The sequence below is a fragment of the Periophthalmus magnuspinnatus genome, chromosome 4, assembly GCF_009829125.3.
Source record: "Periophthalmus magnuspinnatus isolate fPerMag1 chromosome 4, fPerMag1.2.pri, whole genome shotgun sequence".
Lineage (NCBI taxonomy): Eukaryota > Metazoa > Chordata > Actinopteri > Gobiiformes > Gobiidae > Periophthalmus > Periophthalmus magnuspinnatus.
The window spans coordinates 19,162,277-19,180,559 of NC_047129.1; the positions used below are offsets into that span (position 1 = coordinate 19,162,277).

At 42.1% G+C, this 18,283-nt stretch overlaps 1 protein-coding gene across 1 annotated transcript; it reads right to left on the reverse strand.

The window, feature by feature from the left end:
* Positions 1 to 745: 745 nt before the first annotated feature.
* On the reverse strand, positions 746 to 17,779 carry dmrt2b (doublesex and mab-3 related transcription factor 2b). Its single transcript, XM_055221539.1, has 5 exons — positions 17,749 to 17,779; positions 17,046 to 17,432; positions 16,382 to 16,475; positions 14,255 to 15,039; positions 746 to 1,201 (listed from the first exon to the last, which is right to left on the reverse strand). Exons 2-5 carry the CDS (start codon positions 17,430 to 17,432, stop codon positions 746 to 748), a joined length of 1,722 nt encoding a protein of 573 aa, XP_055077514.1. The 5' UTR covers positions 17,749 to 17,779.
* Between the last annotated feature and the right edge of the window lie 504 nt (positions 17,780 to 18,283).

The following is an 18,283-nucleotide window of genomic DNA, read 5'->3' on the forward strand; positions in this document are numbered from 1 at the left end:
TTTGATGTGAGGTGCGTTCTCTGTTTGTTTCTTACATAAATGTCACTAAACTCCTCATTTTACAGCGAGCCGCAGAGACGCAGAGCCGCCTCCGTCCTCCATGACCCAAACTTTCCTAATTGACTCGATCTGGTCTTTGGTCCAAGTTTCACCAGCGCTCGTTTAACACAAGCAGCTCTCTCTCTATCTCCCTCTTTCTCTCCTCTCTCTCTCTCTCTTTCTCCCATTTAACACAAGAACAAACAGCAAGAACTCTCTCTGACTCTCACTTTTTCTCTATCTCCCTTTCTCGCTCTCTCTTTTTCTCTCCCTCTCTCTGTCCCGCCCAACTTTCGCCACCCCTCATTTAACATAAGCAGCTCCCCCCTCTCTTTCTCTCCCTCTCGCTCTCATTTAACACAAGAAAAAACAGCAAGAAATCTCTCCCCTCTCTTTCTTTTTCTCTCTCTCTCATTTAACAGAAGAAAAAACAGCAGCTCTCTTTCTCTCTCTATCTCTCTATCCCTCCCCGCTCAACTTTCACCACCCCTCATTTAACATAAGAAGTAATAATAACTAACAGCAGCTCGCTCTCCCTCTCTCCTTCCCTCTTTCTCCCTCTCTCTCTGTTCCCCCTCTCTCTCCCTCTCTCTCTCTCACTGCCCTCCTCTTCCTCTCTCTCTTCTGCGGTCGCTCCAAATCTCACAGCTTTAAAAACATCATTGAAACAGCGAGTGTAGAGTTGCATCCCCCTCCCCTTTCGTTTCTAGCACTCTTTGGGTTTTTCCATGGAGGGTGTTGGGGGTGATGCAGAGTGCTGGGGGCCCTGGTGGGTGCTGAGGGCGGTGAAAGGTACAGGGGGTGGTGGAGGGTGTTGGGTACCGTGGTAGGTGCTGGTGGAGGGTGCCGAGGGCTGTGGTGGGTGCTGAAGGAGGGTGCTGTGGGCCATGGTGGGTGCCAGGGTCCAAGGTGGGTGCTGGTGGAGGGTGCCGGGACCCACTGTGAGTGCTGGTGGTGGGTGCTGCTGGGGGTCGTGGTGGGTGTCGGGGGCCGTGGTGGGTGCTGGTGTTGGGTGCTGGTGTTGGGTGCTGGTGGGGGCCGTGGTGGGTGCTGGTGTTGGGTGCTGGTGGTGGGTGCTGGTGGGGGCCGTGGTGGGTGCCCACCGCCGCAGCTGTGTGCCGATCCAGTTTCCCTCACATGGAGCCGTTTGGCCGTTGAAGAACTAACTCTGCAATATTAGACACCAAAGCCGACCACAAACACACAGGGGCTCCCCAAGAAAACTTTATAGCCCCGAAGTGAAGCCGAAACAGCCCCCGACACAGCCCCCAACACCACCACTCCCCCGACACCACCCCCTAACTATGTGCAACCAGAACCACAACCTATTCTCAAGTATTTTTCAATTATTTTAATCAGCACGATCACTTTTCATAAGCAAAGCACAAACACTTGAGCCAACAGCTGATATTAGTATTAATATTAATAACTATAATAATAACAACAATAATAATATCTTCAGACGTATGTCCTGATCCAAACTCAAGTCTACTTTAAAAATAACATTATATAAACAGACAACAGTCTGTAAAGTGACACAGAGAAGAAGCCTGGCCAGACCAGACTGATCTCTGTGTTTTAATCAGAGACATGAGTCTGGTCTCTCACCCTCTGTCACACCTCCAGCTCAAACACGACCGTGCAAACACATCTGAAACATGTTTATTTTTTCTTTCTTTCTTTCTTCTTCTTATTTATTTATTTTTTTTTACTATTTTTTACATTGTATACACACACAGTACGATATATGGAATTATGTAGCAAAGTAAAAAGTTAAATGACTAAATATCATTTAAGTATATTTTATATTTCATTCCTCAAAATATCCTCCCTTTGCTTTGTCGAAAATAATTTTCTTTACTACATGATTCCATAAATCTTACTACTACTGATGTCTTCTGTGTATAACATGTAGAAAGTAGTAAAAATGAAAAAAAGACCAAAAAAACCCCCCCCCCAAAAAAACATTAACTGACAGAGTGGGTCCAGACTTTTGACTAGTCGTGTTTTTGTTTTTTTGTGGTTTTGGTTTTTTTTTTTTTTTTTTTTTTCCTCATGCATGTTCCTGATTGGCTAATCCACCTGTCAGTCAGAACTCGAGGAGCCTCAGTGTTGACCAGACTCACGTCTTCATTGAGCCGTGTGTCTGGATCACGTTCATATGAAACAAAAGCTGCTCTATTCTATCACAGGGCTTCACAAAATGGCCACTTTAACCCACAGAAAGTTTTAAATCAAACAGTGAAACAGTGAAACAGTGAAACAGTGAAACAGTGAAACAGTGAAACAGTGAAACAGTGAAACAGTGAAACAGTGGAGGTGTGAGCCTGATGAGACTTTAGAATGATATTTATTTATATGTGACAATAATAAAATCAGACGAAAGACAAAGAGGAATTGGTTTGGACTTTGCTCCTTCGTTTCACATTCTTCAGTAAAGACAGTTTTAAGATCACGTCCCAATAGAGTTTTTTTCATTTTAAAATGAATGTTTTTTTACCTAATATTTTAGTGTTTAATTTTCACTCCAGTCGCCGTCTTTGTCCATCAGCCGCTCCGTCTGAAATCAACTTTGGATCACTCGTCCCCAGTGATGGAAGATCATGAAGTACAAGCAGTAAAGTACTGTACTTATGTAGAATTTTGAGGTATCTGTACTTTACTTAAGTATGTTTTACAGTGGATACTGTATGTTTTTGTTTTTTTTACATTTGAGAGCAGGAGCTGAACTTTCTACTCCACTACATTTTTGAACAAAACTGAAAAGTAAAAAGTACTTTACATATGATTTGAGGGATTATTTTTACCATGTTTGTAGAAACATCCTGACAAAATTCATAAGAAAAATTAAGAAATAGATTTATATTGTTACTGTGACCAACAATATGTCTATTTTTTAGGACCATAACTAGATTTACACTTTAACTGCTGGAGTGAAATACATTTTTAAAAGGGAACTTATACATAAATATATTATAAATAATACATTTATTTAAGTAGATTTTTTTCATGTGATACTTTTACCTGAAAATTACTTGAAAATGGCGTACAGTACAGTTGTCCTTCACTATATCGCCGTTCAACTTTGAGAACTTTGAGCGTGTTTAAACAAGAGAGAAATGTGAGAAAATGTTAATGCCTGTGTGAGAAAAGTGTATAAAGTGTGTGGTGAGGGGTTTTACAGCTGCAAAACACATAGAATAACTGTAAAAAAAAAAAAAAAAAAGCTGTCTACTTTGCGGATTTCGCCTATTGCGGGTTATTTTTACAACATAACCCCCGCGATAAACGAGGGACCACTGCACTTCTTCCATCACTGCTTATCTCTCTCTGTTTGAGTTTTTGGCTCCTTTTTATACAACGAGACAAGAAAGAGCTCACTTATTCTCAGATAGATTTTCATTTCAATATTGTTCTTAAAATTGCTGCTGTATCGACAAGACGCGGCAGACACAGGAACTTTGCCGAGTTTGAAAATGAAATTCCTCCCTGAGCCGTCGGAGCTAAATGCCACATCGATCGAGGCCCAAGTGACTCACCTCTGGAGCAAAGTTCAGACACAACACTAACGATGAGAAGCAAAAGAAAACAGCTGAAACGTGAAGGTTTCTGCTGCAAACAGGAATCAATGTTCCTCAAAGGGTTCGTAGATTTATACACGTGCTTATGTAACCGGCTCATATATATTTGTATAATTACACAATATAGTGCTTTTGTTGTTACAGTTTTGCTCATTCCTGGTGTTTGATTTACTGTACAGCCTTGGTCCTCCAGCCACTTCTTCTGTATTTTTGTTTCTTCTTCGCTTCCTTTTGTAAATCCAGTGTTGGGAAGTGGTTAGAATGTTTTGTAATCCCATGATTAAAGTGTCCTTTTGTTGTCTTTTTGCCTTTATTTACATCTGCTCTTTTATTTTACTTGTATTTAAGTTTATATTGAGCTCTGATGCTGCTTTGTTGTTTTATTTATTCATTCATTTATTACTCGTGCGAGGAGTTGCTACCTCTGTCCATTATCTTCTCTACTCTAGTTTGGTTCGGATCGATAAATAGCGGCACTTGTTGATCCTATTTTATACTATTGTGAACCAGATTAAACGGAGAGCGCCTCCAAAAGCTCCCGATGTGTCCCGTGGCTCCTTATTGCATCACACCGCTAGTTTAGCACAGCGCGGAAACTTAGCAACGCTGTCAATCAAACCTGTTGCTAACGAAAGAATGCACCTGATTTGTCTGTTCTTAATGTTCATATCTTGATTTACAGACACAAAATTCTGAACTGGCCAAAGCATAATCTCTCTGAGTTTTCTGTGATATTATCAGAGTAGTAACATAAACAGGGGAGTCGACGGGGGATAAAGGGGCCTGTTGCACCGGGGCCCAAGGTCGTAAGGGACCAGAATTGGACCCTCTTCCTGTTCATTTATATTATCCATCCACCTATTCGTCCATTTTCTCCTGCTTATCTGGAGCTGGGTCACGAGGGCAGCAGTCTAAGGGGGGACTCCCAGACTTCCCTCCCCCCAGACACGTCCTCCAGCTCCTCCGGTGGGACCCCAAGGAGGAAACTCACTTAAACGCTTGTATCCGCCATCTTGTCATCTTGTCCTTGAGGTCATTACCCAAAGCTCATGAGAGTAGAAACACAGATTGACTGGTAAAAAGAGAGAGAGAGGGGGGGGGGGGCATGTAAAGCTTCTTGCCCTGGGCCCCAAAATTTCTGTCGACGGGCCTGAATATAAGAATCAACAGCTGACTGAAAATTATATGTAAGAGCTACACTAGTATCTCCAGAACATGTAACGCTCCCTATAGCGACGGCTCGTGCTAGTGCTTCTATATTTAAAGAAGCAGATGGACTCGCGCTGGTGTGATGCTATGCTAACCAGTGATGCTATGCTAACGGGGGCCATTCCATTCTGAAGATGCTTTCATTGTTGCCCGGTGCATCTGCCAGAGAAACGTTAGCCTCATGTAACGCTGTGTCCTGTAACTCCACTCCACGGCTCCCAAAGAGGCCTGCCGACGATCCGCAGCATGCTGGGTAATATCGGGGAGGGGGTAGGAGGGGTAGTAGGAGAGGGTGGGTGGCGAGGGGAATCCGGGTGACTTGGCACGCGCTTCAAACGCCTTGGCTGAGGTCTGATACTCAATGTTGCAGATACTTTGCTGGAATAAATAGAAGCTAGCCTGCCAGCGCCGTAACCGCTGTGTCTGTCAGCGCGGCAAATATAGAGCGGATTAAAGGGTGACGAGGAGCGAACGTCTGTAGTGAAAGCGATCCCCGAGTCCCAGAGAGAACGCAGAAACTTAAAGGTCCTATGTTACGCAAAATGGACTCTGAGGTTTGAGCCGTGTGTTCAGGGTCTGTGTGTTAAACATGTGAATGAAACAAAACATGACTCCACGTCTGTTTGTGACAAAGAAACAACATTAGAACAACAGAAAATAGTGTAAAATGGCTCCTTTTAGTGACAATTCAAACTGAAATGTCCTGTATTACGCCAAATTGAGCTTTAAGTCATTTTCTAATGTTGTTACCTCCTTAAAATCAGATCCAGAGTTGTGTTTTGCTTCATTCACACATGTTTGAGTAACACTTTATTATTAGTCTGTCTACATCTCCAAAGCTCAAAATGCTCTGTTCCACCTCGTGATGTCATGAAGTGGTAGTTTTCAAATTAACAGCTCCTTTTACCTTTAGTTCAGCAGAGATGGGCAATTCCAGAGCTAAAATGATCCAAATGATTGTAATGAAGGTGTATGAAGATTAAAAACACAGTGGAGCACTTCCTGTATGACCACATGATGACATCACAAGGTGGAACAGAGTGTTTTCAGTCTGAGAGAAGAACTCAGCCTAAATTTGCAGGGTTTGTTTGTGTGTTAAACATGTGTGAATGAAACAAAACACAACTCCAGGTCTGTTTGTGACGAGGAAACATTAGAACATAGATCAGAGAATAGCGTAGTACGACCCTTTAAGTCTTTATATTAAAGGTCCTGTACATGATTTTTGATTTTGTTTTTAAGCAAAACGTACAGTACAGATATTTAGTATGAGTAATTCTTGCTGTCAAAACATACTAATGCTGTCTGTATCGAATCATAAAGTGTGTTACTGTAGGATAATCAGGACTTGTGCGTTAACATGCTAGTCATTGTTAGCATTACGTGAGGGCAAAACGCTGCTCTGGGCTCTGACAGTTGTGGAAAGTGCTTATAAACTCATCACTGTGAATAATGATGATGTTCTGAATGCAAAAGGTAAGTGAGGAGTAACTGTTGGACCACTGTAAACTTCAAAATGGTGAATCTCAGGTGTGTTTTTTCCTATTTATGTAATTTAAGTTTTATATATTTGGACGTATTTTGGTTCCTTGAGTTGAGTGAGTTGAGTGTTACTAACCAAAGCTTTTTATAAAATCCACCGTTTGCCTCGCGTTTAGTTTCATTCAGTCGTCGCCTCTTAAATCTGTGTTTGTGCTGCAAAACTGAAATAAATAAACAGGCGAAAGCAGTTTTAATGGAAACCTTTGGCTCTTTGAAGCATTTACTTTATATTTGATTAAGATGTTTTATTTAGTTTTATTTTTTCATGAACCAAACATGTTTTAGACAGTTTGTCATTCTGATAAATAGAGAGACAGCATGAGAGAGAGTAAGAGAGAGGCAGAGAGAAAGAGAGGGACAGAGAGAGAAAGAGAGACAGAGAGGGGCAGAGAGAAAGAGTGAGAGGCAGAGAAAAAGAGAGACAGAGAGAGAGAGGGACAAAGAGAGAGAGAGAGACAGAGAGAGAGTGAGAGATAGAGAGAGGTGGAGAGAGGCAAAAAGAAAGAGAGGGACAGAAAGAGAGAAAGAGAAACAGCGCGAGAGTGAGAGTAAGAGAGAGGCAGAGAGAAAGAAAGGGACAGAGAGAGAGAGAGGCAGAGAGAAAGAGAGGGAGAGAGAGAGAAAGAGAGGCAGAGAGAGAGGCAGAGAGAAAGAGAGGGACAGAGAAAGAGAAAGAAAGAGAGAGGCAGAGAGAAAGAGAGGGAGAGAGAGAGAGGGACAAAGAGAGAGAGAGACAGAGAGAGAGTGAGAGATAGAGAGAGGTGGAGAGAGGCAAAAAGAAAGAGAGGGACAGAAAGAGAGAAAGAGAAACAGCGCGAGAGTGAGAGTAAAAGAGAGGCAGAGAGAAAGAAAGGGACAGAGAGAGAGAGAGACAGAGAGAGGCAGAGAGAAAGAGAGGGAGAGAGAGAGAAAGAGAGGCAGAGAGAAAGAGAGGGACAGAGAAAGAAAGAGAGAGGCAGAGAGAAAGAGAGGGAGAGAGAGCAAGAGAAAGAGAGAGTGAGATAGAGAGAGAGGGAGATCAACAGAGAGAGAGGCTAAGAAAGAGAGTGAGAGAAAAGAAAGAGAGGCAGAGAAAGAGAGAGGCACTTTGTCGATCCCTCAGTCAAAGGTCTCAGTGCAGTTTAACAGGAGGACGGGTTTTGGCCTGGTGTGACACGGTTGCTAGGTAACAGACATGGAATTCCCTTGTGTGATGTCATGATTTCCAACCAGGAAATAAAATCTCAAACCTAAAAAAATTGCCCAACTGGGAAAATATTTTTTTTTAAGTTTTAGTAAAATCCTAAATCTATTGGTCTTAAGTGTGTTTTGGTCAAATTAGAGGCAGATGAAAAGTAGCAGTAGTTAAATCTGGTACAAACTGTCTTTTCTTTTGTGACATTAATAAAATTGTACATGGTCCCTGACAAATAAAGAATAAAGAAAGAAACGGTTATAGGAGCTTTACAAAACGATAAAATAATGAGTGAAGAATAATAATGCAATGGTCAGAGATCCGTTTGGTCACAAAGTCCTCAAACATGTCTGGACTTAATGAGAGCACTTTGTCAGGGTTAAGCTAACGGCTAATGGGACACATTTACACAACATACATTAAATATTAACAGACCTATTCTGAAATCTGGACTTTTCAGATCTTTATCTTTATCCATGTTCTGGTAGTTTCTTCTCATTGAGCCTCTGAAGTTGTATTTGGAGTGATTCATGTTTGAGTAATCTTTAATTTCCTATGTTTAAAACGCCATTTTGCCGATCTACCCCCATTTAACCTCTACTGGTACACGCCCACTGTGACGTACGCATTTCCTTCTCCAGTTTTATTTTCTTAATTGGTGATAGTCATAGGATTCGGCAGTGTTGCGTAGTCATTTTGGCAACATCAGCTACATAGACTGTATATATAAATGGACAGAGCTAACCTGCTAGCCACCGCGTTCCAAGTAAGAAATGATCATGGGCTGCACTTCCAGCTCCATCAACTCTGGCTCCAGTTCACTTTCTATTGAAAAACTGTGTCCCCTCTCTCTGCAGCTGCTGCTGTCAGACTCGTCATTTTGGTTTTAAAGTTTTTGTATGAACGACTCTACATGATCCTGGTGATTTAAAATGTGTAAATTATAACATGATGATCCACAGGTGTCACAAATTATAACTATAGAGCGACACAAACACTATAGGTCCACTTTAACAAACCAGCATCGCATCAGCCTTTCCGAAAAACAACAATGCCTCTAATCAAATTGCTTAAGCTAATCTGACACTATGCTAACACGTGAGTAGCATCTGAGCGCAGGTAGAACACATAACAAATGAGGCGCTCTGTTAGCTTTAGCCTGAAGGAAACTGATTTATTTCCACCATTGTTATTCCTCACAGAAGTCATTATCAGCGCCGTGTGATTGATGCTGTTTTATTTTCATTGTAGCGAAAACAGCTACTTGCACTCTCCCATAGCCACGAGAGCTTTTCAACTTTGGACCGAAGCTGATCCCAAACAAATAAAACTATAAAAAAAAAAAAGGTATTTGACTTGTTAGATTAATTGCTGTGGACTTTCTTTGTGGAGTTTGCATGTTCTGCCCATGTTTGATTTGTGAGTATTCTGGGTTACCTTTAGTGGTACTAGCTGACAGCTGGGTCAAATGCAAAGAGCAAAATGACCTGTAATGCATGGCCTACATTTAGTTTGTCCACATCTCCAAAGCTCAAAATGCTCTGCTCCACCTTGTGATGTCATGAAGTTGTAGTTTTCAAGTTAACAGCTCCTTTTACCTTTAGTTCTGTAGAGATTGGTAATTCTAGGTTCATCTAAATTATTCTACTGAAGGTGTATGGAGTTTAAAAATACAGTGGAGCATTACCACATGATGACATCACAAGGTGGAGTGTTTTCTGTTTGAGAAAAGAACTTTGTTGCCCCATTTGACAAAAGGCTTAGTCTGGAGGTGTATGGATGACAGTGATGGAAGAAGACTTTGAAAATGTATTTAGTTTGGCTGGCCTGAGAACGCCTTGGGGTCCCACAGGAGGAGCTGGAGGAAGTGTCCAGGGTGAAGGAAGTCTGGGAGTCCCCCCCCCACACACACACACACTCGGAGTGGAAGAACATGGATGGATGCATTAGGATGTATTTTGTAATGTATTCTGTTACATGGTCCAATCAGAGTACAGTGGTCCCTCGTTTATCGCGGGGGTTATGTTCTAAAAATAACCCACAATAGGTGAAATCCACCTACATTATTATATTTGTTTAATGCTGTAAAACCCCTCACCACACACTTTATACACTTTTCTCACACAGGCATTAACATTTTTTCACATTTCTCTCTTGTTTAAACACTCTCAAAGTTCAAACCTTCGTATATCATATCCCTCTTCCTCGATGAGCACTTTAAATGTGTTGTTCATGTGTCTCTGTTTCAGCAGAGGCGCCTCTCTGTGCAGAGAAACACTTAAGTCCAAAGTGTTTCTGAAATTTGTCGGTGCAGAATGTTTCATCGACATTGTGGGTTTTGACAGGGAGAAAACTTGCAAACATACAGCACTTCAGAGTTACACTGCGCTCGAACATTTATGTAAATGTAACATCTTATATAATACAGCTGGATAGTTACGGCTCTTCTTTATTCAACAACTTAACTCATCTCGTACACCTGTGCGTGTTCACTCCTGTTACATTTAAGTAGGAACCAATATTAATATGAAGAAATATATATAAATAATGTATCCAACATAATATAATAAATAATAATCATTGCTAATAAAATAGGTACAAAATAATAAACAAAATACTAATGACCCAAATAAATGTTAATACATAAAATTATATATAAATAAATTAAAGGTTACATATATTTGTCTGAACACATTCTGTACTGTACAGGAGACACGGCACAGAGGATTCTGATGGACAGTCCAGTCAGTTACGCTGTAAACAAAGCAAACAAAACTGCACAAAAAAAATCGCCGAAACAGCGAGAACACAAAAGTTGAACCGCGATATGTGTATTCTGAATACATAGAATACTTTTACACAGAGTTGCATTTAAATTATAGAATGCAATGTGTGATTAAAAACAGCTTTATATTTGTTTCCAGAAATACATACACACACATACACTCACAGGGAACGTCACACACACACAGACACACCCCCACACACAGAGACAGACACACTCACTCACACAGGACATGCGCACACACAAACACACACACATACAAAGACACACAGACACACACACCCCGACACACACAGATGCACACACACACACATACAGAGACACACACATACAGAGACACAGACGTACAGACACACGCACACACACACACATACAGAGACACACACGTACAGAGACACACACAGAGACACACACAGTAACACACACGAGGTAAGATGAGCCGTAGACAGTGACAGAGATCAGATCAGACGCGTGTTCAGACGGGTTCAAGCAAAAAGAACAACGTCGCCGCGGTAACACAGTGTATAAATCTTGAATATAAATCTTGTTTTGAGTGAAAAAGCATCGAGTCTGAATGAAATATGAAAGTGAAGTTCATTTGATCTGTAGATTTGAACTGTGTAATGACAAACTGCAGCCTGACAAAAAGCCTCTTCAGAGACTGACGCAGCAGCTGGAAATGGAATAAATATAATGTCTGCATTTCACTCAAAAGAAACGCACGAGTCATCTTCTTCAGTTTTTGATAGTTTGGCTTTGAGTTATTGAATTGTATCCTTTAATGTTCAGCGGTTACCATGGTGACACAGCGCACACATTAGCAAACAATGTCCTAAAAAGTTTTAAGATCGTCTGAAAACTCAAGAAAAAATACAAAAGTGATTTAAAGAGCACATTTTCAGGAGCCTGTGATCAATCTGAGTGTTCATGGTCTATTTAGGAGTTTGATTTTCAAAAAGCTGAGAGTGACTAACTGAAAAACTGTTGGCTAACGCTAGCTAGCTTGTGACTGTAATGTTATTTAAGAGGGATTTGTTTACAGCACAAATCAGCTCACCTGTCGTCGTTCAGATAAAGCCTCCCTCACTGTTACTACTTTCTGGTCAGATTGTGTTAAAACAAAGCTCAGATTAAAGTTAAACTTGACTAACAGAGCTTCAGACAGAGCAGGGCCTACAGTTAGCATCACAACCCCAGAGAATATTGATGACATCAGCTGTAAAGTCTCAGTGTGACACTTTTGTGATGGGAGGTCTCCATGGAGATGTTATTACTTTGCTGCATGTTTCACAGCAAAAAAAAAAAGTGTATTCTTACTGAGAACAGGCTTACCACAGACCTGTAACTTTGCCTGGTGACATCGCTGGCAAGTTTTTAATGCCATACTGTGGAACATTCCAGACAAAGCAATAGAACCTCCATAGAGACAAGCAGGCGGTAAACACATTTACTTCTGGCACTAATCAGCTGAAGATTTACCTTCAACCAGAGAAGTAACATTTGTGCACTTTAAAACATAAATGTTATTGATATGTTTTGATATTTTGAGTTTTATATGTCTTGGTCATAAACTGTATAAGGAAGTGAACTGAGTGAGTGTGACGTCACCCACAGCGTTCAACTCGGTCAAAGGAAGCTATTCAAGTTCCATATTAGGAATTCTGACCACGAGTATCATAGCAACCAAAGAGCCAATCTGGAGCGAGGCTGTTAAAGGTAATGCCCCTTGCCGCCCACACCGCTGGTTTAGCAGTGAGCAGGTGCTTAGCAACACTGTCAAACCTGTTGCTAACATTAGCAGGAGCAACCGATTTGTCTGTTATTAATGTTCATATCTTGATTTACAGACAATAGCAAAATAAAAATGGGTTGAGTGGGTTAATACGAACATTTTAAGACCAAAATAACGAGTCTGACAGCAGCAGGTACAGAGAGAGAGGATACAGTTCTTCAATAGAAAGAGAATTGAAGCCAGAGTCGATGAAGCTGGAAGTGCGCCCATGATCACTTCCTGTTTAGAACGCGGCGGCTAGCAGGTTAGCTATGTCCATTTATATAAACAGTCTATGTCTTTGGTCCGTTCTTGGAGTACGGTCAGACTACAGGCTCACCTCTATGTCCAGCTCACTCACATCTCCTCAAGCTAAACACAAACTTCAGCCGCCGAGACAAAGAGACGGAGAGAAGTGTGAAGTGAAAAGTTGAAAAAGTGCTTCTTCATCTCTTTGTTTCATGCCTCCAAAAGAATCGAAGGGAATCGGAGCTTTGAAGTGAAGGTCCAGAGCCGCAGTGTGGGAGACCGCAGAGCTGACCAAGCAGAATCACACTGACCAACAGTTCAAATAACATTTAATATGCATACAAAAATATACTTTTGACACTGTACAGACTCACTCGTCAATGGAAAAATACATTTGAAGTACAACAGGAGAAGGGAAGTAGTGTTTTTTGGGTATTTGCAGGTTTTGCATCAGAGTGACCTAAGACACTGCACGAACCACAGTCCAGTGGCTCATTATCATTATCCTCTGATGAGCCGTGAAACAGAATCATTCACAAATGTCGAAGCTGAAGCTGCCTTTAGCCCGAAGAAGCTCGATTATAAACACATTTAGATCATTTTCACGCTTGTTTCTTTATAGTTCTGTATGTGCTTTAGTGACGGGCGACACCAGAAAGTTTAGTTTGGATCGAGCTTTGAGATATTGATCCAATACCAATACCAGTGACTTTTCTGTACTCAAAATGGACCTGGTGTCACTGTCTTTGCTTCACCCCAGAATGGAACGATCTAAGAAATAAATATATGTGATTACGATTATGATTATCATTAATTTGTTTATTTGGGTCACATTTAACACGCAAGAAGAGCGGACAGGTTTAGGCTGAAGCTGAAGTGTATTAGCCCTGTCCTTTAAACCTCAGTGTCGCAACGTCGTCTTGACACCGTTTCATATTCATAAAACTAGTAATGCATTCATACATATTTCTTTACAAACTCTGTGTCTGTGCAAAGGTCCATAGTTATGTACATCAGCAAAACTATAATAAAACAGATCTAACACATTCAGCATCTTTTTTTTTTTAATTTAAGGATCTGTTTTGGTTGCAAACGCCATTGTATTAGCGATTTAACATATTAAAAGAAATGCTGGATCGGATATCGGCATACAAATATCGGTTGGACATATAAATTATGTAATAAAACTATTTACTGGTTGTAGTTGAACCAGAAAGTCGCATAATGTTTGAACTTTTATTTATACAAAGCTGTTCTGACGTTACCTGAGAGATAATTAAAAGTTTAGATCATGTTTGTCTTGTTTTATTTAAAGGAAATATCACTGGTATTGTATATATATTAATATCTGGGATCAGCAGATATTTGAAGCCACAGTATCAGAATCGGTATCAGAACGGAAAAAGCAGATGCATTACAGTGGTCCCTCGTTTATCGCGGGGGTTACGTTCTAAAAATAACCCGCAACAGGCGAAATCCGCAAAGTATTCAGCTTTATTTTTTATATTTATTCTATATGTTTTGCAGCTGTGAAACCCCTCACCACACACTTTATACACTTTTCTCACACAGGCATTAACATTTTCTCACATTTCTCTCTCATTTAAACACTCTCAAAGTTCAAACCTTCGTCGGTGTAGAACGTTTCATCGGCATTGTGGGTTTTGTCGGGGAGAAAACTTGCAAAAATACAGCACTTCAGAGTCACACGAGGCGGCGAAAGGTGAACCGCGATATAATGAGGGACCACTGTAACACAGATAAACTAAATGAAATGACCCATAAACTGTGATTTTTGGAGTAATTTGCAGTATTACCTGGCATCCATCCTCCCATCACTAAAGTCCACTCTGTCAAAGCGGCGCCTTTACTGTCCTGAATCAGGCTCGGAGCAGCGCCTCAACCGAGAACGGCAGCGGCTTCACAGTGGGACGTCCCGAGACTGAAGTGCTCCCAGGGGCTTTCACTGTGTCCATGCAGGGCCCTGTATGACCAGAAGGGGGCGCTCCTGTACCATTATGAATGCTACTACTACAACTACTACTCTCCAACTGTGTCTGGGACGAGAAAGCAAACCCACAACCCTCTGGTCCGTGAGGGGGGCGACCGGAGTCCGTGAGTGTAGCAGATACAGCCACGCCGTCGGGACCTGGTGTGGAAATACAGTGATTTTTCAGGCGCTGTTCCGTTAAAAGCATCAGATCTGGCAGTTTTTCGTCTTTGGAGCCGCAGTGCTTCCTCTCTGTCCTTTCGTGCAGCTCGTTGTAGTTCTGCTGTAACTCTAGATATTCGCCAGCTCCTCCAAAAGGCCTGTACTTTCCATAGAGCACGTGGTATAACTGAAAGTCGCATTCGTAAAGTGGTTTGTATTTAAAAACAGGCACAAAGGCGGGCACATCCATGGGGTCCTTGTTGAGAACACAGCAGTGGAGGCTGGCGGAGACGGGCAGAGGTGGAGGAGCGGGCAGGGGCGGTGATAATGACGCGATGTCCCGGTCGCAGTGAAGACGGTTTTGGAGGTTGCTTTGCTGAAGTTCGCGTTCCAGCATCACGTTTTCCAGCTCTTTGTCGGCGAAAGCTCTCCTCTTCCTCATGCGGGCACTGACAGAGGGGCAGGGGAATGGCAGAGGTAAGTGCGGTTTGGACCAGCAGGGGGCATCGCCGTGTGGGGGGGTTGAGGGTTTGAGGCCTGGGAGATAAAGAGACAAAGGTTATACAGAAACGACTGGCAAAAAGTACATTATGAAGACATTAACTAAGCTATGTATCTTTTCACTATTTGCAGTACCATGTTTCAAACAGGAGGGGCAGCATTAAATAAACTGGAAGATAAATTGTTTATAAATCATTTCAATTTCAAGATCTTTTTCCTGTATTTTAATTCAATAGTTTATACTTAACAGCAAGAGTTAATATTTGGTTCAACTGTAAAAATGGCGACATGAAAGCACGGATTTATACAATGTTCAAAGACTTGGGTTCAGACCATAACAATTCACTTTTTCTTTAAAAACTGTCCCCTCTCTCTGTAATTGCTGCTGTCAGACTCAACATTTTGGTCTTAAATGTTCGTATTAACCCGCTCTACATGATCCTGGGGTTTTTGTTTCACTATTGTGTCTGAACATAAAGTCATTCTGAATGAACATTAATAACAAACAAATCAGGCGCCTGTTTACCCAAAGGCCCTCTGGCTAGCATTAGCAACAGGTTTGATTGACAACTGTTGCTAACGAAGGGGTGTTATCTTCAACAGCCTCGCTCCTGATTGGTTCTTTGGTTGCTATGATTCTCGCAGTCAGAATTCCAACTTGCAACTTGGCTCCAAACTGGCCCCTATAACTGCAGAGCAGAGGTGTAACACGTCCACAGAGGTGTAACACGTCCACAGAGGTGTAACACGTCCACAGAGGTGTAACACGTCCACAGAGGTGTAACACGTCCACAGAGGTGTAACACGTCCACAGAGGTGTAACACGTCCACAGAGGTGTAACACGTCCACAAAGCAGAGGACCAGTAAGAGCTTTGTGAGTGGGGATTATGGATTAGGAATTATTGTAAAAAAACTAAAGTTGCTATGAGACTTGAAGCTAATTTTTTACAATCTTTTTAATTCTAATTGGCTTCTAGGTCAGCACAGTGGACCCCAGAAATACAGATGCCCTTTCTGTTTCTGTCATGCAGATGGCAATATGGTTGTCTTGCCCATAGGCACAATAACAGTTAGTGCGTGTGAAAGGTTTGAGCTGCCCTCAGAGCAGCTGTTTAACCAGTCACCACTGTCCCACTGCAATATGTGACTGAAGAATCTTAATGTACACTTTATCACACACAATATATGGGCTAAATATATAAATAATGTTGAACTTATGGACTTTTAAACATCATCATCATCAGAGCTGCTTCACACAGCTCCTGCGTTAAGGACCTGGAGCTTCATCAGATCTATTCAGTGATGAAGAGCAAACGCACTTTCCCGCAGAGAGTCGGTGTGAGCAGCACTAAAGAGGAGATAACGCAGAGCCTTTACCCTGCAGGACGCTCTGGGCCGCGGTGCTGCTCGGTTCGGCCGCTCGGCTGTAGCTCCTCCGCGCGGGGCCCATGCCCCGGACCAGCCGCTTCCCCTGTGACACGGGACGGAGAGCACAGACATGTAGAGAGTATGAATGCGTTTACATGATCTTTAAAATATATAAACTAAATCTGCCAAATAAGCAGAGGCGCCCAAATAAGACGGGTCTTTTTTACATTTAGAGAACATTATATTACATAATATTATAAAACATAGGCGGTTGCTGATTTTTAGTTTGACAAAAACAAAAGGCCTTTGGCTCCAAATGAAATCAAATCATTATTTAAGACAAACACAAATATTAGTCCTTGGGATTTTGGGGGAAAAAAACAACAAAGAAACGTTTCATTTCTATGATCCAAGATGAACTGTACTTGAGTCTGTGTTAATATGTGTTAAATATGTGTGTGTGTGTGTGTGTGTGTGTGTGTGTGTGTGTATATATATATATATATATATATATATATATATATATATATATATATATATATATATATATATATATATATATATATATATATATATATATATATATATATATATATATATTTACTTTTTACTTTTTTTTTCTTTATTTTAGCGAGACGCTACGTTTCAGTGACTTCGGTTCCTTCGTACTGACCTGTCCGTGCGCTCTGGACACTTCTGCCGCCTGTTGGCGCCTGAGCGCGACCTGCGCGGCCATGACGCGCTGCCTCTCCACCACGAGCAGGCAGCACGCGCAGCGGCAGTCCCTCCAGCGGCAGAAGCGCTTATGTCCCTTTAAACACGACACGACCCCGTGGTTTCTGCACCGAGCGCACTTGGGACTCCGGGTCATGGCGCGGGGCTTGTGCGTCTCCTGCCGCGCGCGCGGGGCCTCGGTCTCCGCTTTCACCTCCGCTGTGGCCCCACGGCACCGTGCGTCACCGCTCGTCAAGTCAAGAGCCTCTGGAGCCTCTGGAGATTTCAGGACGTGATGTTTTACGGTTATTTCCAGCTGCGGGCCTCCTTCCGGATGAGAGGACATCTGTGGAGAACATGTCTCTTTAGCTCCTGACACATAAAGTCAAACATGGAGTTTTACGCACGAATTCAAAGTGAAGTGAGTCTGGAGAGCACAGAGCCACGCGCACAGGACACATGTCACTCAAACAAGTCCGCATCAGTTTTTCGTGTATATATTTTAAAAAGATACATACATTATTTAAGTTGTCATTTCTCTGAAGACATAAAAAGGATTTACAGAGGATATCTCATAAAGTTTAAGCTCTCACATAGACCACAACATCCACAGAGCACAGCCAGAGCGCAGGGAGTATTTACGGGATGGAAACTCCACATACCACAGTGGTTTCTCTCTCAGCTGCTGGGTCCTGCAGTAGTTGCTCTGGTTCAGCTGCTGGGTCCTGCAGTAGTTGCTCTCTCAGCTGCTGGGTCCTGCAGTAGTTGCTCTCTCAGCTGCTGGGTCCCTGATGAAGATGAGACAGATGAAGGTGCGATGCTGCTGGAGCGCGCGTCCACATCGCCCAAATCCCGCGCCAAGTAAAAGTAGCTCAGTGGTGTCCCGGAGTCTTTAAGCGCGTTACCTGCCCTGCCCACCTCCTCTGTCTCGTCTTACACCAAACTCCCCAGGACCGCACCGTGACACATTACTACGGCACGTGGCCCTCAGCCCTGAGCGCGTCAAGGCTCAACGCAAAACTATTAATAATAAGATGAATGCAGAGTGGGTGAACTGAGGTAAAACGCCTCATCAACAACAAGAAGTGAGTTTAGCTCTAGAGCCAAATATTAAAATTATACTTTTTTCTCTCCTTGTGAAAAGTATAGGTCAAAGTTTATGCGTAAATATTTAGTATTTACGCACAAGTAGAACAG

Coding starts and splice junctions, on each gene's coding strand:
- dmrt2b (XM_055221539.1), bottom strand. CDS start 17,432: ATGTCCTCTCATCCGGAAGGAGGCCCGCAGCTGGAAATAACCGTAAAA. Junction 16,476..17,045: donor TGTCCAGAGCGCACGGACAG/GTCAGTACGAAG, acceptor CCCGTGTCACAG/GGGAAGCGGCTGGTCCGGGG. Junction 15,040..16,381: donor GGCCCAGAGCGTCCTGCAGG/GTAAAGGCTCTG, acceptor TTTATCTCCCAG/GCCTCAAACCCTCAACCCCC.